At 43.4% G+C, this 24,184-nt stretch overlaps 1 protein-coding gene across 1 annotated transcript in view; it reads right to left on the reverse strand.

Annotated features, from left to right (window-relative positions):
- LOC139757572 (trypsin-1-like) overlaps positions 1 to 24,184 on the reverse strand; it is a 24,503-nt gene extending 319 nt beyond the window's left edge. Inside the window, exons 1-7 of the mRNA XM_071678180.1 lie at positions 24,060 to 24,184; positions 12,625 to 12,770; positions 8,616 to 8,727; positions 6,456 to 6,619; positions 5,677 to 5,807; positions 4,670 to 4,780; positions 1 to 392 (exon numbers count right to left, since the gene is read on the reverse strand). The exon at positions 1 to 392 is cut by the window's left edge and continues 319 nt beyond it. Coding sequence (XP_071534281.1) covers positions 147 to 392; positions 4,670 to 4,780; positions 5,677 to 5,807; positions 6,456 to 6,619; positions 8,616 to 8,727; positions 12,625 to 12,766 — 906 coding nt within the window. The 5' untranslated portion in view covers positions 12,767 to 12,770; positions 24,060 to 24,184 and the 3' untranslated portion in view covers positions 1 to 146. The remainder of the gene's footprint in view (positions 393 to 4,669; positions 4,781 to 5,676; positions 5,808 to 6,455; positions 6,620 to 8,615; positions 8,728 to 12,624; positions 12,771 to 24,059) is intronic.

Raw genomic sequence — 24,184 nt, forward strand, 5'->3', positions numbered from 1 at the left:
CCTTTAAGGAAGGAAGGTGGCAACTCCTATCTTGCCTCCGGCCATCTATCATTAACGAATTCCCCCAGAATTTTTTGGCCACAGTTATGTAAACATAATCATGTAAATCTCTCTCTCTCTCTCTCTCTCTCTCTCTTCTTTTTACTTTATTCATCATTGTGTGAGCGCAGGTGAGAGGCATCGCTGAAGGAAAGACCCCTGAGCCCCTCTAAGCCATACTCTTGCATGACGGTGTCCCTGATCCAGCCTATATGATGGGCCACCTCGGTATACACTCCCGGGACGCCCTCAGTAGCACAGCCGATCCCCCAGGAGGTAATGCCCGTCAAGCTGCAGGAGAGTACGTCTTCAGTTGAGTTCCTGCAGCACACGAGGGGGCCGCCGGAGTCACCCTGCAAGGAAACACAAGGGGGGAGTTGTGACGTTGAGGCCACAACAGGCAGTTCCTGGTGACGGCCATGTCGACTGTGGCAACCATCCTGTTGAAACTCACTGATGAGTGTACTGCTTACTGATGACACACCTACTGACGTCACTCGTGGTTACAATCAGTGGTGAGTGTAATGACCGCCACATGTGAAAGATAACAAGAGGCTGTACCATTAACGTTGGAGAGAACAGGATAAATATCGAAAAATCCCTCACTGTTAAGCCATGGGTGTGTTGGAGTTTGTGGTCAGTGGCTTGTGGCAGCTGTCCACAACCCAACTTGCCCAACCATTCTGAGACAGGAGACAAACATTCGTATCATGAGTACAATGACACTCTTACTATCTAATACTGACGCACCAAGTACAAAGTTCAAATATACTTTGGCAACGTTCCATTCAGTATTTACTGGGTCGATATTCGGCCCTAAACATGATCGAATTGCTGTGGGCGGCTGGTTTACCTCGACCTATACGGTCTCGGGTCCACGTCCTGAGACACAGACAAAATACCGTCGATGAAATGGCTTAATCTCAGCGTCCCGGGCAGTATGCAGGTTCGCTGAGAAGCTAACGTTACTTTAGGATGCGTTGCACCGACGTGTTTAGAGAGATTATACGTCTGACACCGCCAGCTCACATGAACACGAGGGTACGACCCTTGAGCACGAGGGCACGACCCTCGTACACGAGGGCATGACCCTTATGCACGAGGGCATGACCCTTGTGCACGATGGGCATGACCATGAGAGTATGACCTCTGAGTACGATGGGTGTCGCAACATCGCTAAACAAAGTTTAACTTTATAGTTAGCGACCTGACACAGTGGCAAGGTGCGACCTGTGACCTCACCTGACCCCATAAGGAATGAGCTTGGTTTTGGACTGTGTGAACTTAGTGAGGTTAGCCAATCCATGGATGACGACTTTCCCAAAGGTTAAGTCAGGTCGGCTGCTTAATACTATAATATTACATAGTGGCAGCTTGTGAGCGAGTGAAGGCTCCGACTCACGCTACACAGCGCCACCAATCACAAGCTGCCCCTATAATTATCGCAGTAAGCAGCGGAGGTGATCATTCCCCAAGGAGAGTCGTCCTCACACAAGCTCACTCCTCGAGAGAGTACGAGGTCAGGTGAGATCACACGTCGCAACTTGCCACCACGTTCAGGTCGCTGTCAGTAAGATTAATCTTTGTGTCGTGTTGATGGGAGATCCAATGTTGCTCTAAGCCTAATGTACGTATACTGTAAACTCGGGGGGGGGGGGGGGGGGGGTGATGTCCCACTGCCCCTTCTGGATAACCCCCTGCTCTCGCTCTCTCTCTCACACACACACACACACACACACGGATCTCCGTGGTTTACAGGCTAGCGTTACTGACTATCAAGCACGCACTGGCCGCCAGGGATCAAAAAGGCATAGGTCTGAATCCTGGTCGCGGTACAGTCCACCCAGCTGTTCATCCTTCCCTTGAGACTGGTCGATAAAATGGGAACCTGACATAGACTAGTGTGTAAGTGTGTGTGTGTGTGTGTGTGTGTGTGTGTGTGTGTGTGTGTACACAGGAGTACAGACACAGTACGTATATACAAGGTTGAGAGACGAGGCAACAGGAGTGTAAAACTCTCCTAGTAACACACAAATAGAAATCACAAAGAAGTTTTCACGGGGGCCTCCGTGGTGTGGTGGTGAGTCACATGTTACAGATGGCGTTATATTTCGATGGTTAGGAAACAGCCCACGTGGCCGTAAACCAAGAGCAGTGATTAACAGTCAACTCTCTGAACAATTAGATGTAACAAGTGGCGTGCCACAGGGATCAGTGTTGGGACATCGAAATTTACGGATATACAAGTTGGGAAATAAATCTACGACATAAACTGAAGGTCTGCAGTTTTAAACTGACATAGACAAACTGCTGGACTTGGCTTACAGATGGCAAATGAATTTAAAGATTAATAACTGCACAGTTTTAGATATCGGTGGTAAAAATGAAAAGTTGAGCTAAAATATGGACTCTGTTGAGCTACAAATGGTAAATCAGGAAAATGAACTTGAACGTAATCATCTCTAGCGTCCTAAAGCCAAGTTAATAAAACACAAAAGCAATAAAAATAAAAGAACGAATAAAGTTCTTTTGATTTAAGCCAAGGAAAGTTATCTTCTCTTTAAAAACTCACTGGTGCGTCCCCATCTGGAATAGTGTGTTCGGTTTCGGTCATCTTACTTGAAGAAAGATATAGACACAATGGAAAAAGAACAAGCGCCTGAGAAACAAATACTATGAAAGCCGATTAAACGAGTTCAACTGTCGTAGCATGGACAACAGAAGGTTTTGAGAGGTGACCTAACACAGGTCCTCAGAATCATGAAAGGATTCGATACTCTCGGTCTACCGAGCCACTCAGGATGAATTCGTCTATTTCACAGGATCGTCAACATGCAGAAAGATTCACCAATCAGAGGAGTTGAAAGCGGTAACATAGATATGTTTCAGTATATACTTTATCTTATTTCCCTTGAAATCCACGACTGACATCATTTGCGCCTCCTGAGTTATGTGACAAGTTTCCAGGTTTTCATCTTAAAAAATGTCTTTCTGCTGCTACTACACTGATCCATGAATTTCAGGTCTCTTGCGCTATCACAAACAGCCCCGGTAGGACCAAGTGTCGTCTGTAACAGTTCGAATTCCTCTGCGTGTGTGTGTGTGTGTGTGTGCATGTGTGTGTGTGTGTGTGTGTGCATGTGTGTGTGTGTGTGTGTGTGTGTGTGTGTGTGTGTGTGTGTGTGTGTGTGTGTGTGTGTGTGTTGATACAGATATAAATAAAAAACAGCAAATACACAAGGATGAGAGACTAGGCAATACAATACACCTAAAGAATATAAAGACCTAGCGCATGTATAAGGTTAAGACTGGGAAACACAAGTGCATAACAGTCTTCCCGCAACATACAAACAGTTACACAGACACACAGTTAAATGAACGCATCAACTACCATTACGACTTGACTTGTGTGTGTGTGTGTGTGTGTGTGTGTGGCAGACCAGCCTCTACATCGATATGTAATAAGTGCCTCCGGATGCCACTTGACCTGCGCTTTTGTGCTGTCCCCAGAGCAGAGCACATTCCTACCCCAAGTTGAGCTCCCCATGAGTACTTTTGTTACTCATTCCTCTCCGCTGTAGGGAAAGGCTTGCCTTACATAAGTTGCGTAGCGCCTACTAACTGACTCCTTCCCACACCACTACTGTCCTCCCGCTGTAAGTCTTCGGAAATATTCCTCCCACACCTCGTCACCAGGATCAAAGGTGGCTGGCTAATCGTATTTTCTCCCCTAAGCTCTACACTCACCACTTTTCATTCACGGTCCTTAATGATATTATTTCCTTACTTTAAGTTGGTTTGTCCGTCTCCATTACTCTCCTTGCAAGTCCTGCGACACTGCCACACTAATCCTCTGCACCTGCAGTTAACACGTCTTTTATATTCTTCCTTCTCCCTAAATAATCATATATGTTCATTGATACTTTTGTCATTCGTGTACCAGGTCCCTTCTGCTGCTTCAGCCAATGTGTCGCCAAATTCTATATCCTTGTTCCAGTGTATCTCCCTACCTGTCCAAGTTTCTTACTTCCAGTATTCTTCATCCACCCTTTCACTTTCAGCTCTGCGGCTGTACATCCTGCCTGGATCATGATGTCGTAACACCTCCCACCACCATACTTAGAATCCAACATCCATGTGTACCTCCTTCACCAGCAGTCATCCTGTTCAACAGTGGTCGACACTCGGCTTCCGCGATGCAGTAATGTTTTGGCCGGAGTGAGTTACTATCTGTTGTCTGATCACCGGTGAGCCTGAGTGTGGCATAACCCCAGCACACTTTGAACACAGTGGCCTAACACCACGACAAAGTGAGCAGCCCTCAGCCTACCTGCTTCGACATAATACGTTCTTACGAAATTCTTCATCAAAGAAAATTAGGATATATTTCTTAAAGTGATTTCAAAACATATTGCATCAAGACATAAACATTACGGGAAGTATTCCCTGTACACTTTACCACAAGAAATTCAGTCATTCTAAACTTTTATAATGCCCAAATGTCCATCTCTTACCCCCGCCAACTTTTACACCCACTTACATGAATGTCACATTACTCAGTCAAGGTCGAGTAGTGCAGAGGCTGCAAACTTGCCAAGGACGAGGGTCCAGTATCACCTGGGGAACTCACCTGACAGGCGTCCCTCTCGCCCCCTCCAGCACACAGGTTGCTGGGGAACACCTGGTAAAAGGAGGTGTGGTCGAACACGCTCTTACACTCAGCGTCACTCTTCAGCTCCACCTGCATCAGACAAGACCATGTCAGCAGGAAACCACACATTTCCTTGCACGGATCATACTCCTCACCACCACGTAGCGTAGTGTTGCTCATCCCTGATCTTACGGAGGAAAAGTAACCTATCATGTCTTGTCCTGTACCTTTAACATGGGGGCTGCGATAATACCTAACCTAACCAATCACTGCCGCCTACTGGCTGGTAGCGCGAGGAAGGTGACATATGGTCAAACTCGAGGTTCGATCTGATCTGTAGCAGTAATAGGATTTAAAACACTCTCCTTGAATATCATCTCTGAGCACACCCTCCCTGGATCCCCTCCCCGAGCACCATCCCTGAGTGCATCCTTCCATAACACTGTCCCAGAACACATCCCTCTTGAGCACATCTTTGCAGAACACCGTCACAGATCACACCCTCACACCTTTCAGGGGCAAATACCGGTCACGTGCCGGTCACTCACCACACACCTCATTATCCTTCCCAAGAAAGCGCGTTGCCCCGACATAGGTAGTACTGGTCACCTCTCTGTGACACCGCTGGTCATCTCAGTACTTACTGAGGAATACTAGCCTAACATGCCCTGGCTGTACCGGCAATACGGAGCCTGGGATAATGCCTGCAACTCGGGCTGACTATCCTGGGATTTAGTACATAGTCCCAAGCCTGGTTTATCATTATAACGGATCAACGATATAACGAAATCCACTGGTTAGATTAGGTCAAGGTAAAATTATATTTAGCTTTACAGCAAGTAATGGGTATCATAACACAAACGAGTCATGCTGTATATCAATTCAGTAAACGCAAGGTTGCTGGCGCTGCCAAATGAGAGTAGGAAAATAAATCTCTATTCATTTGTGAGAAAATTAATGAGTTGAGAATACCACTACTTCCTTACGTCGGCAGCCATGAGGATGTGCGGCAGGTCGGCCCCCTCCGCTAACCTCCCCCAGCCGGAGATGGTACACTTTTCACCCGTCCACTCCTCCTTCTGCGTCTCTATTGCGACGGGAACGCCAGGATTTCCCCCTGGTGGAACAAGTGAGAGTTACAACCACCAACAGATGCAGGCCAAACCTACACACACGTCTCTCATCGACAACGCCAGCAACTTCATCCATCACCAGTGGGAGAATTATGTGGAAAAGATTAGGGCAAATGAAGGAAATAATCATTGCATGATAGATAGAAAGATAGATAGAGATATCTGGATGAGATAACTGAATGATGTCTGAACCATAAACAGTTGATGTAGTGGACATGTCTAGAGTCACCAGAATATTGGCTTCAGGCTCTAAAATATCACAAATACACTAATGAAGCCACAAAGAGGCATTAAGAAAGGAGAGGATTATAGAATGACCCGGTTTCATGTGAAGCATGATATTACACCTGGAACAGACGAAGTAATTAAAATACATTTAAACAGTCTTAAATTAGCATCTTTGTGCAGGTCATATGAAAAAGACAATATGGAGGGCGCCTCCAAATCCAGACTCAAAGGCAAGATTCACTTTAGTTCAACAGATGTTGCAATTCACGCCGTGCAATTTTACCATTTGTTCAACTATAAGTAGACAGTGGATTTTGCTCGAGACAAGACACATGAGACACCATGTGTGGACTGCACGACCATAACAACCCAGTATCATATCATGACCAGAGGTGGACGCTTACTTCTAGTAGCCACGTCGGAGCAATCGACGTCTAGCTTCAGGAGGGCGATGTCCCGCTCGTAGGTGGATGCGTCATAATCTGCTACGGACACCATGGTCACGTTGTACTCCCTGTTCTCCTCCCCCAGGTCCCACGCCCCAGTCACCACCTTGATTTGGTCGATGCTGTCACGCAGAGAGAAGGAAACAGTTTAAGAGGGGAGAGTCGAATTGTCTGGGGCGATGGGATGGTTAGTGAGAATAAGAAATAAAAAATGAGGAAAGTGTAGACGGAGAGAGTCGGTTAGACACTGAGAAGATTCGCGGGCTAGAGATACGTGGGGATGGTCCATGAAAATGGTCGTCAGCAGGGGTAAGAAACGGAATCCTAGAGCACAAGATCTTACCACATAACATCCTGCCAGTTACTTATTTAGTGTTTTATGGACACAAAAATTTCCTTCGGCTCAGAATTATAACGGATAAGGGAAGACCACGTCGGACTGGAAACACACTCTGGGATCTGACTGAAGGGAGTGAGTGATAATATTTCCTTTCTAATTTTTGAGTCATGCTCTCAGTGTTATTCAGTCTATGCACCTCCACTAGTGATAATCGGCACTTCTCATGATCCCAGGCAATGATCGCTGATTTCTTCTTGTCCTCCAGGTGGTATGTCTAAATAATCTTTTTTTTTTTTTTTTTTTGAACAACCATAAAAAGTGTTACCAGCTCTATCTTGTCACAGACTTCATTCTCTCAAAACCCACAAAATTCCCTTCTTCCAGATCCTCACCAAACATTCCGGTGCCATCAGTCAATTTAGCCTCAACAAGCTTGTCCTAACTTCCCACTAAGTCTGTTTTTTCCTCTCCTGGTTTATAGTGCATTACTTGCCTTGTTTATAGAGTGATATTGGCCTTATCTTGCATGCACAAATTACTAAAAATATCTTTTTTTTTTTATCTTTCTCAGAATTACAAATATCTCCCGAGCTTAGCGACGAAAAAAAAGAAAAGAAAAAAAAAAGAGCCGTTTCCCCAGTTGCCAGTTTGATTTACACAACTCTATTTTCCGTCTTGCTGTTCTTCTCCTCACTACCTTTCATTATGATCTGGAACAGTTACCTGTCATGCCAATATAGTGTCATGTTTCCTTAAGTGTATAAGTTATGGATGGTTTGAAAATAATCAGGATGGTGGATGTTGTTCTAATTGCCAACTGCAACTGTTGTTGGCATCGTTCTCAGCTCCACCCCACCCTCCAACCTTCAGAGACTGCTTTAACTTATCAGTTGTATAACCACTGCCTCCTAGGATAATGTGGGTAGTAAAGGATGTGTATTGTTTTCTAGTTATCTTGACCACCAGGAGAAGGTGTTCAAATTCAAGACTCTCGATTGGTGGTTATAACTTGATACTGACGGCCGTAATGATCTAACCCAACGCTGATTCCATGTGTCTTTATTTCTTCATCATCACTCCTGAAGCCCCCAACAAAACTAATCCCCCTCCGTTGCATATAGATCAGGCGTTCATGTGAAAATACTTCTGCCAAGGTGTGGCGCCCTACTGCTACTGCCGTCGGGCAATTATCTCTTTGTATTTCAACAAAGAGATAGATTGAGAGAGAGAGAGAGAGAGAGAGAGAGAGAGAGAGAGAGAGAGAGAGAGAGAGAGAGAGAGAGATGATGATGTATGCCGAAGTTTCATCAATAGGCAGGGTCTTAGCTACGGATAGAGTTTGCGCTAATCGTAGGAAAATCTAGTTAATGAAATGTGTGTAAGATGGCAAGAGGATGTTTGATGTCTTGAATGATAGTATCCCATGTGTATGCAAGACAGAAAAAAGAAACGTCAACAGCCTCTGTAGTGCTGGCGAGTTACTCAGCCGTCACTTACCCTCTCGATGCCCAGGCACATAACACCTCTTTGTTCGGTGGTTGCTTGCAAACCTATTACCTGCTTAGTGCACAGTGCTGGTGCACAGATGTGCTCAAGACAATGTCAGTGTACGGGCGATGGTGGTGCTCAAGACAGTGTTGGTTCAAGGAGGGGAGAAGGGGCGTGCTCAAAATACAGTACTGGTCCACAGGGGCGTGTGCTAAAGACAGTGCTTGTGCAAGGAGGGGGAGGTGTGCTCAGTACACAGTGGTGACGGGTTATGGTGTGGTGAGGCTTACTTGTCGATAAAAGTACAGTGGGCGGCTGTGAGCACCAGGGAGGGGGACACCAGAGTACCGCCGCAAAAGTGGTTCCCCTTCAGCTGGAGCGACACCTGCCACGGCAGCTCTCCTGCAAGGCAAGATCAATATCAGGTCAAGGTCAACACCAAGTCAGGCCTCACGAGAATCATGTCATGATTCATTCTATTCATCTGCTTGTACCTGTGAGGTGAGGAAATATGTGGAATATTTCAAAGCAGAGTTGGTATACATATGGTGTGTACAGAGAGAGAGAGAGAGAGAGAGAGAGAGAGAGAGAGAGAGAGAGAGAGAGAGAGAGAGAGAGAGAGAGAGAGAGAGAGAGAGAGAGAGTGGAGGGAGATGTAGTGGTGCATGTGACCGTAGCATAACAGACCGAGGCAAATGTGTCCCACTGGACGCACCACCTGCCTACCTCAGTCGGTTGAGGACCAGACTAATTATTAGCTGAACGCCTGAGCCTCACACACACACACACACACATATATATATTTTTCTTTTTTTTTTTATACTTTGTCGCTGTCTCCCGCGTTTGCGAGGTAGCGCAAGGAAACAGACGAAAGAAATGGCCCAACCCCCCCCCATACACATGTACATACACACGTCCACACACGCAAATATACATACCTACACAGCTTTCCATGGTTTACCCCAGACGCTTCACATGCCTTGATTCAATCCACTGACAGCACGTCAACCCCTGTATACCACATCGCTCCAATTCACTCTATTCCTTGCCCTCCTTTCACCCTCCTGCATGTTCAGGCCCCGATCACACAAAATCCTTTTCACTCCATCTTTCCACCTCCAATTTGGTCTCCCTCTTCTCCTCGTTCCCTCCACCTCCGACACATATATCCTCTTGGTCAATCTTTCCTCACTCATTCTCTCCATGTGCCCAAACCATTTCAAAACACCCTCTTCTGCTCTCTCAACCACGCTCTTTTTATTTCCACACATCCCTCTTACCCTTACGTTACTTACTCGATCAAACCACCTCACACCACACATTGTCCTCAAACATCTCATTTCCAGCACATCCATCCTCCTGCGCACAACTCTATCCATAGCCCACGCCTCGCAACCATACAACATTGTTGGAACTACTATTCCTTCAAACATACCCATTTTTGCTTTCCGGGATAATGTTCTCGACTTCCACACATTTTTCAAGGCTCCCAAAATTTTCGCCCCCTCCCCCACCCTATGATCCACTTCCGCTTCCATGGTTCCATCCGCTGCCAGATCCACTCCCAGATATCTAAAACACTTCACTTCCTCCAGTTTTTCTCCATTCAAACTCACCTCCCAATTGACTTGACCCTCAACCCTACTGTACCTAATAACCTTGCTCTTATTCACATTTACTCTTAACTTTCTTCTTCCACACACTTCCACACACACACAAACACACACACATATATATATATATATATATATATATATATATATATATATATATATATATATATATATATATATATATATACTATCTTACTTCCTGCCCCAGAGGCCCCTTTTATCTTTATGGGGCTGCCGCAGTTCAGCAGGCGGGACCTGAGGTCATTAAGCGAGGGGTGGTGCACCCGTCTACGCGGGAAGAGCGGGAGGGGAACTACGCTGTAAAGTGTTTGGTGTCTCTGGTGTGGCAGTTGCATTGTGGGTATGAAGGGCTTAGGGATACGATGAATCGGTGTTTGTAGTGGAGACCAAAGAGTCCTAGTATTACCTAGGACCATTCGAAAGGCTACTTCCAGGAGCGGGGGAAATGTACACTTCTTTGGCGTGGGAAGTCCTTTGAAGAGAATGTATTTCCCGTGATACAGCCTTGCCAAAGGTGACTTTTCACTCACTGTTTAACCTCGAAAGAGCGCGCGCGCGCGTGCACACACACACACACACACACACACACACACACACACACACACACACATACATACATATACAATTGAATGGAGAAAAATTTGAGGAAGTGAAGTGTTTTAGATGCCTGAGAGTGGACAAGGCGGATATGGAACCATGGTAGCGGAAGCGAGTCATAGGGTGGGTGAGGAGGCGAAGTTTCTGGAAGCACTGAGGAATGTGTGGAAAGAGAAGTCGTTACCAACGAAGGCAAAAATTGGTATGTAATCCCAACAATGTTAAATATTAGCGAGGCATGAGATACAGATGAGGATGTGTGGAGGAGGGTGGTTGTGCTGGAAATGAAATGTTCGAGGACAACATGTGGTGTAAGGTGGTTTGATCGAGCAAGTAATGACTGGGTAACAAAGATGTATGGTAATAAAAAGAGTGTGGATGAGAGAGCTGAAGAGAGTGTACTAAAATGGCTTGGACAAATGGAAAAAAAAATGAGTGAGGAGAGGTTGACAAAGAGAATAAATGCGTCAGAAGTGGGAGGAGCAAGGAGAAGAGGGAGACCTAATTGGAAGTGGAAAGATGGAGTGAAAAAGGATTTTAAGTGATCGGTGTCTGAACATGCAGGAGGGTGAAAGGCGTGCACGGGATAGGTGAACTCAAACGATGTTGTATAAAGCCGTCAATGGACTGAACTAGAGTATGTGAAGCGGCAGGGAATACCATGGGAAGGTCTGTGAGCCTGGTTGTGAGTTGCGACCTATGGTTTCTGTGCATCACGCATGATAGCTGGAGAATGGTTATGAACGAAAACAGCCTCTCTTCTTCACGTCTTGGCGTTGCCTCGCTAACACAGGAAACCCTCGATCAAATATATCACTTCCTACGTAAGCTAAGTAGCGCCAAGAACTGACAAAGAAATGCTCTCATTTATAGATCTGTATAACACCAGGACCTTCTCTATAGGGATTCCTGAAGCTTCAAGACTGTGCTACAATGAGCAGCAGGGAAAGGCTAGAGTCTTTGAGAAGGAAGTTTTGCGACGAAATTGACGTCAAACACAGCAATTTTCTAACTACAGCAGTCATCATCACCTCATGACTCCATTGTCACGCAACCATGAGACAGAGTTAAAATGTATCTTCTTGGTCTGGTCCGATGACTGTCGGAATGATCCATACGACTCTGTACCGGAAGACTTGGTAAGCGTGAACATGAGACACATTATATAATTATTATGGCAACTGAACTTTATGATTATTTACATGGAAATATGATCATCAATTACAACAAATGATAGGATATGTCGAACGAGATGTGGTAAGACACTTTTTTTATCGGGTACACACACACACACACACACACACACACACACACACACACACACACACAAAGAAAAAATATCAGATATCTACAGTACTTTAGAGGAAGTGGTTATTCTGCCGATTAATTGGCACCAGTGGGTCAAATAACATTATGCAGACTCTTTACTTCCTCCACTTTATTACTACGTTTATTGACCTTTCCTAGACAAGGATTTTTTTGGCAAATATCTGGATTCTTAGAAATGAGATATAACGATGAGGAAATGAAATTAGATTTCACCAGCTCTTACTCGTCGCCATCTTGTGGTCGAAGAACAGCCTAATATGAGAGGAACAGCCCAGTATGAGAGGAACAGCCCAGTGTGAGAGGAACAGCCCAGTGTGAGAGGAACAGCCCAGTGTGAGAGGAACAGCCCAGTGTGAGAGGAACAGCCCAGTGTGAGAGGAACAGCCCAGTGTGAGAGGAACAGCCCAGTTTGCAACGGTTGAAGAAATCCATCTTACCTGACCCCAAGTCTATTACGCCCACTCCAACCCTAGCTCACCTCATCGTAAACCAGAGGTGCTCTATGGTCAGTACACACTGAAACAAGAGGCCAGTTAAAGGAATGCTGGTGTAATACCACATAATCCATCTCTGTTGACAACGACATATCTGTTGGGAAAATAAATATTTCGTCCCTAATAAAACTACTAAAGTCTCGCTAGGTGACAGATGTACCAAGCATATTTAACATGTGTCTGGCGCAGGTAACACCTGTGCACGAGACCTGAAACTCACAAGTAACTGACATGACACGACTCACCTCTTTTAACGGGCTCCCCGCCCACTATACGGCCGGGTCGCATCAGGTCTCTGCGGAGCTGGGTCATGTGGGCGGATTCCACACTCACGTCCCCTCCCAAGGCCGCCCACACGCATACCACAGCCGCCCACGTCCACATCATTCCCCTGCGTAAACATTAGTGAATATATATATATATATATATATATATATATATATATATATATATATATATATATATATATATATATATATATATTTTTGCTTTGTCGCTGTCTCCCGCGTTTGCGAGGTAGCGCAAGGAAACAGACGAAAGAAATGGCCCAACCCACCCCCATACACATGTGTATACATACGTTCACACACGCAAATATACATACCTACACAGCTTTCCATGGTTTACCCCAGACGCTTCACATGTCCTGATTCAATCCACTGACAGCACGTCAACCCCGGTATACCACATCGATCCAATTCACTCTATTCCTTGCCCTCCTTTCACCCTCCTGCATGTTCAGGCCCCGATCACACAAAATCTTTTTCACTCCATCTTTCCACCTCCAATTTGGTCTCCCACTTCTCCTCGTTCCCTCCACCTCCGACACATATATCCTCTTGGTCAATCTTTCCTCACTCATTCTCTCCAAGTGCCCAAAACATTTCAAAACACCCTCTTCTGCTCTCTCAACCACGCTCTTTTTATTTCCACACATCTCTCTTACCCTTAAGTTACTTACTCGACCAAACCACCTCACACCACACATTGTCCTCAAACATCTCATTTCCAGCACATCCATCCTCCTGCGCACAACTCTATCCATAGCCCACGCCTCGCAACCATACAACATTGTTGGAACTACTATTCCTTCAAATATAGCCATATTTGCTTTCCGAGATAATGTTCTCGACTTCCACACATTCTTCAAGGCTCCCAGGATTTTCGCCCCCTCCCCAACCCTATGATCCACTTCCGCTTCCATGGTTCCATCCGCTGCCAGATCCACTCCCAGATATCTAAAACACTTTACTTCCTCCAGTTTTTCTCCATTCAAACTTACCTCCCAATTGACTTGACCCTCAACCCTACTGTACCTAATTACCTTGCTCTTATTCAAATTTACTCTTAACTTTCTTCTTTCACACACTTTACCAAACTCAGTCACCAGCTTCTGCAGTTTCTCACATGAATCAGCCACCAGCGCTGTATCATCAGCGAACAACAACTGACTCACTCCAAGCTCTCTCATCCCCAACAGACTTCATACTTGCCCCTCTTTCCAAAACTCTTGCATTCACCTCCCTAACAACCCCATCCATAAACAAATTAAACAACCATGGAGACACAACACACCCCTGCCGCAAACCTACATTCACTGAGAACCAATCACTTTCCTCTCTTCCTACACGTACACATGCCTTACATCCTCGATAAAAACTTTTCACTGCTTCTAACAACTTGCCTCCCACACCATATATTCTTAATACCTTCCACAGAGCATCTCTATCAACTCTATCATATGCCTTCTCCAGATCCATAAATGCTACATACAAATCCATTTGCTTTTCTAAGTATTTCTCACATACATTCTTCAAAGCAAACACCTGATCCACACATCCTCTACCACTTCTGAAACCACACTGCTCTTCCCCAATCTGATGCTCTGTACATGCCTTCACCCTCTCAATCAATACCCTCCCATATAATTTACCAGGAATACTCAACAAACTTATACCTCTGTAATTTGAGCACTCACTCTTATCCCCTTTGCCTTTGTACAATGGCACCATGCACGCATTCCGCCAATCCTCAGGCACCTCACCATGAGTCATTCATACATTAAATAACCTTACCAACCAGTCAATAATACAGTCACCCCCTTTTTTAATAAATTCCACTGCAATACCATCCAAACCTGCTGCCTTTCCGGCTTTCATCTTCCGCCAAGCTTTTACTACCTCTTCTCTGTTTACCAAATCATTTTACCTAACCCTCTCACTTTGCACACCACCTCGACCAAAACACCCTATATCTGCCACTCTATCATCAAACACATTCAACAAACCTTCAAAATACTCACTCCATCTCCTTCTAACATCACCACAATATATATATATATATATATATATATATATATATATATATATATATATATATATATATATATATATATATATTGCCATGTAATGTGTGTACCTGTATGAGGAAAACTGGGCAGTAAGTGTTCAATGTCTTCATTAGATTGTAGGCATGAAAGGTCCTGGGATGTGACTCGTATTTGTCTAGGTAGTGTGGTTTTCGAATGTGGTTTTGTTTTTGCTGGAGAAGGGGGGAATCTGTGAGTGTATATTTACAGGTACCCATTTATCGCCCAGCCTCGAGGGGAGGATGACCAGCTGGGTTGGCTGTGGACCGATTGCTGCATCCAGGATTGGAACAGATTGGACTGTACAAGCAAACATGGGAACTTAATCTTTAATCGACGCAATGATTGTAGAAATATTCTATTTATTTAATGCTGAAGGTTAATTCATCCGAGTTTATGATGACCATCACAGAGGATCACTTGTTCGTCGTAGGAGAGACAATAAAAGTTGCAGTCTAAGGACACCATATCTGACTACCATATTCTCTAAGATGGGCTGAGGGGAGCGTTAGCTATGTAAACATTTTAAATTACTGTATCAGATCACGTAAGGGTGACAGTACGGTTGGAGAGAACAGGTGCATTACGAACTAATTATATCAAAAGTAATGAATTTATCACTGTTTAAACAAATACGAGTGTGGAGAGAGATGAATTGTGGTCTTCATCAGCGATTCTTTTCACAGCAAAACTTCCTCCCCGTACAGTACAAATAATTAATCATAATGAGATGATTACCCACACACACAGACACCAAATGGATATATATATATATATATATATATATATATATATATATATATATATTTTTTTTTTTTTCATACTATTCGCCATTTCCCGCGATAGGGAGGTAGCGTTAAGAACAGAGGACTGGGCCTTTGAGGGAATATCCTCACCTGGCCCTCTTCTCTGTTCCTTCTTTTGGAAAAAAAAAAAAAAAAAACGAGAGGGGAGGATTTCCAGCCCCCCGCTCCCTTCCCTTTTAGTTGCCTTCTACGACACGCAGGGAATACGTGGGAAGTATTCTTTCTTCCATATCCCCAGGGAATATATATATATATATATATATATATATATATATATATATATATATATATATATATATATATACATACACATATATACACATATATATACATATATATATATATATATATATATATATATATATATATATATATATATTTATTATTTTATTATACTTTGTCGCTGTCTCCCGCGTTTGCGAGGTAGCGCAAGGAAACAGACGAAAGAAATGGCCCAACCCCCCCCATACACATGTATATACATACGTCCACACACGCAAATATACATACCTACACAGCTTTCCATGGTTTACCCCAGACGCTTCACATGCCTTGATTCAATCCACTGACAGCACGTCAACCCCGGTATACCACATCGATCCAATTCACTCTATTCCTTGCCCTCCTTTCACCCTCCTGCATGTTCAGGCCCCGATCACACAAAATCTTTTTCACTCCATCTTTCCACCTCCAATTTGGTCTCCCTCTTCACCTCGTTCCCTCCACCTCCGACACATATATCCTCTTGGTCAATCTTTCCTCACTCATTCTCTCCATGTGCCCAAACCACTTCAAAACACCCTCTTCTGCTCTCTCAACCACGCTCTTTTTATTTCCACACATCTCTCTTACCCTTACGTTACTCACTCGATCAAACCACCTCACACCACACATTGTCCTTAAACATCTCATTTCCAGCACATCCATCCTCCTGCGCACAACTCTATCCATAGCCCACGCCTCGCAACCATACAACATTGTTGGAACCACTATTCCTTCAAACATACCCATTTTTGCTTTCCGAGATAATGTTCTCGACTTCCACACATTCTTCAAGGCCCCCAGAATTTTCGCCCCCTCCCCCACCCTATGATCCACTTCTGCTTCCATGGTTCCATCCGCTGCCAGATCCACTCCCAGATATCTAAAACACTTCACTTCCTCCATATAATATATATATATAATCTTTTTTCTTTTAAACTATTCGCCATTTCCCGCATTAGCGAGGTAGCGTTAAGAACAGAGGACTGGGCCTTTGTGAGATATCCTCACCTGGCCCCCCTGTGTTCCTCCTTTTGGAAAATCAAAAAAAAAAAAAAAAAAATACGAGAGGGGAGGATTTCCAGCCCCCCGCTCCCTCCCCTTTTAGTCGCCTTCTACGACACGCAGGGAATACGTGGGAAGTATTCTTAATCCCCTATCCCCAGGACATATATATATATATATACACCTAAGTGCACACCGTTTGGGTTCCTTTCGTATGCAGACGAAGTTCCATGTTTCGATGTGTCATCGTCATGGAGCTATGAAATGTGCATATATATATATATATATATATATATATATATATATATATATATATATATATATATATATATATATATATATATATACACACACACACACACACACACACACACACACACACACACGCACACAGATAGATAGATGGACAACTTTTTAATGTTCAAGTTCCATTTTCCAGTTTAGGTTAAGAGAATTTTTCGCTCAATACATAGTAAGAGAAATGATCACCTGTTTCTATCTAAAAATCAACCACAAGGCTGGACTCTAACATTAACAACTCAGCTACTATTGCAAGAACAGACAATTGATTCGTGGTCTGTACTTATTAGAAATATAAATTACATCAGTTGCTCTTACAATCATTGAAAGATTAAAATTATGATTATTTAGATAATTTCAAAGGATACCAAAAGTCACTCAACTGTTTTTAAACGAATCTAGAATAATTTACGACACTGAAAACATGGAATAATAAACTATTTATAACTGAAAAAATTTGCAAGATGGATGTCCACACCAAGCGTTCCAGTCCGTTACCTTCCGCACTGTCTAACAAGGAAATCCAACATGAAAGTGTCGGCCCATACAAACACACACGGAGGGTTCAGTAGTGGCAGTATAGCCATAACAGATTTTCAGAGGACAGCCCGCGTCAAGCCGCCAGCCAGAAATTCTAATCTAACATTCTTCCGGTGAAACTTGAACGATGATGTAACTTTGGACGAATAACAAACTACCTAGATTTTAACATAAGAATTTAAACGACAAATATGGGTATATATTCATCATAATGTAATAATAATCCCCCCCTAAAAAAAAATTTAACCCTCATGAAAGATCAGCATCCATATGTCAATTTAACATTCACGTGGGGTCGTCAGGTGTGGCCACTCTGATCACGAGCTGTGAAAGGAAATTAATGCCCTAATTCAACATTATCAGAAATTAATTACCAAACCTTGCCGAACACTCGCCAACACACCACACCTGGTACTCTGATGTGTCATGGTGACGTGGCCATCATCAGGGATGACATTGCACATCACGATACGGACACCTTCCTACACGTAAAACATTCATTGTAATTTTGATATTTCATTGACAAGCGCTGAGAGCAGACGAAGAAAGGCCCGATTCGCCGACATCCATTCTCTGTCATTTGTTTTGCACCGAAACCACAGCCCCTGTTCACACACACACCAACCCCACACATACTTTCCATGGTTCCAAACGGCAGCTTCACATGCTTTGATTCAGTCTACCGCCAGCTCGTCGACCCTAGTATACCACATCGTCCCAATTTACTCCATCCCATGCATGCTATCAACCTCTCTATGTTCAGGATCCCATCACTCTAAATAGTTATTCGATCCCTTATTACACATTTCCAACAAAACTGACAGTTAGAGATCATATTTCTCCTTAAGGGGATCGAATTCAACCGAATAAAACTCATGTAATCTGAACATAGAGCCAGGTTAACGTGTGTAGTCAGCCATTTACAGGTCGGTAACTTGCTTGGGTATACTGCTTTAGCGCGAAGCCGAAGCCAATTACTTCTGGGATTCCATTACGCATTTCCCTTGTGACGTTCTAATCCTCTACACAAAATTTGTTGTTCCATCTGTGTCAGAGAACAAAATGCCACGACTTAAAGGTATCAAACCCTACGTGAAACAAAGCAATATATTTAGACTAACTCGTATCTGGAAAACCCCGATTACACCACTTTCTCTCTGTTTACCTATCGAGCCTCATGAGTGTTGCCGCCATCCACTGGACAGCTAAGATAACTTCTCTTCCGAGATGAGGAAAAGTAACCAATCACAAACTGCACATTCATTCTTAGGCGCTCCGAAATGGGATATATCTCTTCAATATCTATGTTTTAAAGTATACAGTAACCCTACATCTTACCTTTCCTTCACAATCCCCCTGACTAAGCACTTTCAATACCAGAAGACAAACATTTAAAGTGTTAATAATAAAATGGAGACGCTCGAAATTCTATGACGCCAAACAAAGAATTCACAACAGCAAAGCCCAGTTATAATACGTGTGCCTCTAATCTGGTAGCTTGAACAATAAATCAATCCATCAAGGTTAACGAAGTACCCTGATCCAGTAAAACGGACACCAGCCTCACTGTCTACCCACTGCTGACATAAGCTGGCGCCACTGGAACTGCCAGTATTGATTTTCCTCTGAAAACACCAGTGTGGCTGGCAGCGGCAAGGGAGGCAACGCCGCCAACATTGCTCTCCAGAAAATTATTGTAAGGACAAAAATTTGCAAGCAAACATCATCATAATGAATAAAATAACATGACGTGTAGGCTAATGACGTATCCGGATGAAACCAACGTAACTTATGGGCTTCTATTAACTATATTAAGAAAGCTTAACTTCTACAGCTCAGATGAGAACATCGCTTATTCAGAGGAGGTTGTCGGTTGGTTGGTTGTTTATGCTTTAGAACTATCAACTGCCAGGGTCATTAAGGCCGTCAGCGTAAGTTACATCCACCAACCGAAAAGTCTTTAACACTTTCTTCAGGTGTTAAAGATAATTCTGAGACCACACAATGTGTATGCATATGGTCCACGCCACTTTATCGATCAGGAAATCTGTCTGGTAGGTTCGATTGAACATCAAATCCACAGAATCATTCTAACTATAATCACATATTATCCACTGCAGCAAATAATTTAAAATTCTGGAAAAAGTAATTACTATGCAATCTACGAAAGTAATTCAAGTGCTTTCAACATATAAACGGCTGGAACTTTCACAAACATGCAATGGATGACTTTAAACTATTGAGATCCATAAAAAATGTCCACAATAAAGAAACTGAGAGTGAAAGGTTTGAATTACGTGACCTTACATCCCATACGTGGAGGGTATGAAGATGTATCAGAACATACAGTAGATTTCAGTAGGCAAAACGAAGACAAAGACTTTGGTTTCTGTCAACTTGCCGCTGCACACTGCTCCAGAGAACACGCTGATATTGATCAAGATTTAAAATTGATGGACATAAAGAGCTCGATCCCAATATAAAGTGAAACTACGTCACAACAAACCATATCACTGTACTTGCTTGCGTCAGTCGTACGAATTCCTGCACTGGAGCCAGGAGTAGACTGTTTACATCGTATTCCTCCACACCTCAGTACTGAAGAAGAGTTATGTCCTTCACCACCACTTATGGATTGCTTCTCTTTGCCTTATCTTAGAGACCTATATGTTCATACCTCACTTCATGTATGATTATCCACTAATTTGTCTCTAAACTTCAGAGCGTCGACCCAAGTTAACAATCTCACGGCTCAAACTCTCTTACAGCGTTTCAAGGTTTCGAAAGTCTCTTCATACCTCGATGAAGAGGTCCAAAGTTTCGAAAAATTTTCTTGGACAAAGCTTAGAAAGTTCAGATGTTCCAATGACGACATGATTCATTCCATTTCGCCAACACTCCAACTTTTCTGTTCCTCTTGGCGAATGCGATTCAGCTAAACAGATTTGCTTCCTTAAAGAGAACAATATATGTTTCTTGATTATTGTCACAATCTGAAGTAAAATTGAAAAAACAAAGAATCGGAACGAGTAGTGAATTAAAGACAGAGGATCATTACTTATGTTATTTGAGCAGGAGTCTGAATTCGACCTTGATTTGAACCAGTCTTGGTTGAACATGTTGGGGCGGTGGGTGAACTTGATCTCGAAACATGTGCACTCAGTTTTTTTTTTTTTCATACATCTTTCTCTTACCGCATCAATTTTTCCTTTTTAGTAATTGGCTCATATTCCACTGAGTAAGAGAGGTACGAATAGACTCACTTACAAAACTGAGATTGTTAGATACACATACTAGGTGTTTTCTTTCAAGACTTTGTGAGAAAAATACTTAAAGAGTGAATTGTTTTTGACTTTTATGGATTTAGAGAAATTGTAAGAAAGGATTGACAGAGGCCTTGTGGAAGATGCTTTGAGTTACTGGAAAGGTACTAAATGTAATGGGAAGATTCTACCTCGAAAGTAAGGCATGTGTGCGAGTAGGAAGAGAGGTAATTCCAGGTGAAGGTAAGTATGCGCCAAGGATGTGTGATGTCACTGGCGTCACGTGATCTACTGATGAACAAGGTGGTGAGGAAGGGTAATGCAAGGCTCTTAGGGGCAGGTCCACGGCATTCTGATGACGGGGGGGGGGGGGGGGCACAGGAGGTGAATCACTTGCTATTTGCAGATTACGAGGCTCTGATGACAGACGACAGAGAGAAAGTTCAGATGCATGTGACTCGCTGTGGGAAAGAATGTGCAACTAAGTTGAGTAAATGTGAACAAAAATAAGATTATGAGGCGCGTTTCAGAATTTTTGATAAGGAGTCGAACCTACTGACCATCCACAGGTCACTGGCCATCATACATAACCTATTGACCATCCACACGTTACTGGTTGTTATGTATAACCTACTGATCACCTACAGGTCAGTGGTCATCATATATAACACAACAAAGGTTACACTAACACCCAAAAAGCCTAGTTTTGTAACTGCCCCTTCTCACCGCCAGAGGACCCGATAATCACAGGAATTCATAGCGAGCTAGTAACGGGAGAACGCGTTGTCCGGAGGAGCCAGCCGTGCTCCTGGTGCTGGTGCGGTGAGCTGGGAGATCTCGTTGTTCGGAACAGTCGGCCTTACTCCTGGTGCTGGTGGGATGGGCTGGAAGAGCTGAAATGGAAGCTAATCTGTTCAGTCTCCTCACACATAAATTATGTGGATGAGTAAATTCATGCACTAATCATTCTAAAATATTTGAATCCACCTCGACTCCCATAGCCTTAAATATCTAGCATTTTGCAGTCTTCTCTCTTTCCACCAGTATAGTTTCCGTAAGGCGAGATACTTTCTTACGGTCTGGTCATCGTCTTTGAAAGATTTTGGAGAATTCTATGCAGCTGTCCTTGATATATCCAAAGCTTTTGACAGGGTGTGGCATCGGGGTCTCATCTCGAAGCTCCCCTCTTTTAGCTTCTCTCCCTTTGTTCCCTCATATTTAGCTTCCCCGTTGACCGAGTTATCTCTGAAGTTGTTGTGTCAGCCTCTTCTCATTCCACAGCCAACACCGGTGTCCCTCTTGGTTCTGTCGTCTCCTACATTTTTCTGCTTTAGATCAACAATTTCCTTCCACAAATAACCAAATGCACTCACACGCGGACAACTCAACACTACATTCCTCCACATCTTTCTTTTCTGCTCCCTCGTCTCTCACTCGATCTGCATCTCGTCTCGACACAACTTCGTCAGTAAACTCAGACTTGGACAGGATATCTCACTGGGGTAGACGATGTCTGGTTAAGTTTAATGCTTCCAAGACCCAGTTTCTGCCCATCTCTCTTGAAAATCCCTCACAACTTTCCTTTCTCCTTCGACGGGCTCATAGAGTCATATGGTATAGCAAATCAACTTCACTGGCGTCAATAAAATTGCCGCGGGCCCGCTCGCGTCAACTTTATTAGCGGTCACTGTATGTATACATTATATAGGTATTACAGTGGTTTTTGCTTCCGAGAGCTGGCTACTTGTGTGCCCCACAAAGTAGACTACATAATACCCGGTAAGCTGCTACCATGCCGTTGGTAACTCAAGTGTGGGTTTTTGTTTTTTTCCCTACACCACGATGCTTTGGGACTCTCTCACCTCTCACGTCAGTCCCAATAACTAAGACCTGGCACAATGTAAAAGACACGTTTTTCACTTCTTCCAAAATTTGTAAATGCTTTTCCCTGTCTCTTCCTTTTCCTTTTCATTAACCCCTCTTTTTTCAGTTAAGACTCGGCCTTGATGTGGACTTATGTCGGTGATGAGAGCCTATTAAAAGAAAAAAAGAAAAGAGAAGAAAAAGCCATGGATGTGTAGATCGCCTGGTGGACGATGGCTTGGGTATCACCCACACCACTACTACTGTACCTACCTCACTTGGGAATGCTTTCGCTTCATCGCTGATTTTTGTAACTTTTTACGTGATCCCAGTTATATATGTTATACTGGTAATGCTCACTTGGTATATCCATGTTTCTAATGTGAGACGTACGGTTTACAATTGTTCTTTACATTTCATGAAAGATTCAGTACTGATCTACACATATGCAAGTTAATATATCTGATTTTGAAATGCATTGTTGCCTCGGCACTCGTATGAGGCTGGAGAACAACCCGTAACAACGAATCAAATCCGAAAACGCATTAATCCAGGAGTCCTTACTGTCCAGGACTGTGTAACAACACCACCACCTCAACATTTTGTGAGGATATAATGTTCTCGTGTATCTTGGAGCGGCCACGATGCCCTAGATGGTTCATGTATGTCACTTCACTGCCTCTGGCCTCATCACAAAGCGTGTCCTTCCACATCGAACGTCAACAAGCAGCATTTCTTAATTTCACATCAACACATACATTAGAGGCTCTGGTTTCAATGCATAAAATATGACAGTTAGGACTGGAAATTAAGCTATTGTTAAATTGATCTGACGCTACTTTACTAAAAGTGGGCTAAGCAGCTACGCAAAAAAAAAAAAAAAAAAAAAAAAAAAAAAAATACGCATTATTACAACCAAAAACCGTTTGATTTATTCTCATTTCCTAACGAAAGACGTCTGATTTTATACTCAACGACGTTACTGATGTTTGCCTCACCTCCACTTAACGAATGTTTGGAATTTGGTTACGATAAGCTCTCCACCCAACCAACAAGCGACACATGCAAAGCGACAAAAGACAAAGTACCGAAGTGGTCATTGCAGCGAATTCTTCACTGAATCTTGTTCTTAGCAAGTCAGATTTCTTAACTTCATTTACGGCACTTTCTTAAGCTATACTATTACTACTACTACTACTACTACTACTACTACGACTACTACCACTACTACTACTAATAATAATGATAATGATAATAATAACAATAATCCTCACCTGAGACTCACTGAGTATGGAGTGTGGAGTAGAGAGTGGGGAATGTCGGGGACAACCACCCACCTCAAAGCCACTGACAGTAATGGCCGAGAGCCTAAACTGTCGTCCACCTGACACACCTGACA

This window comes from Panulirus ornatus, chromosome 2 (genome assembly GCF_036320965.1).
Source record: "Panulirus ornatus isolate Po-2019 chromosome 2, ASM3632096v1, whole genome shotgun sequence".
In the NCBI taxonomy this organism is placed as follows: domain Eukaryota; kingdom Metazoa; phylum Arthropoda; class Malacostraca; order Decapoda; family Palinuridae; genus Panulirus; species Panulirus ornatus.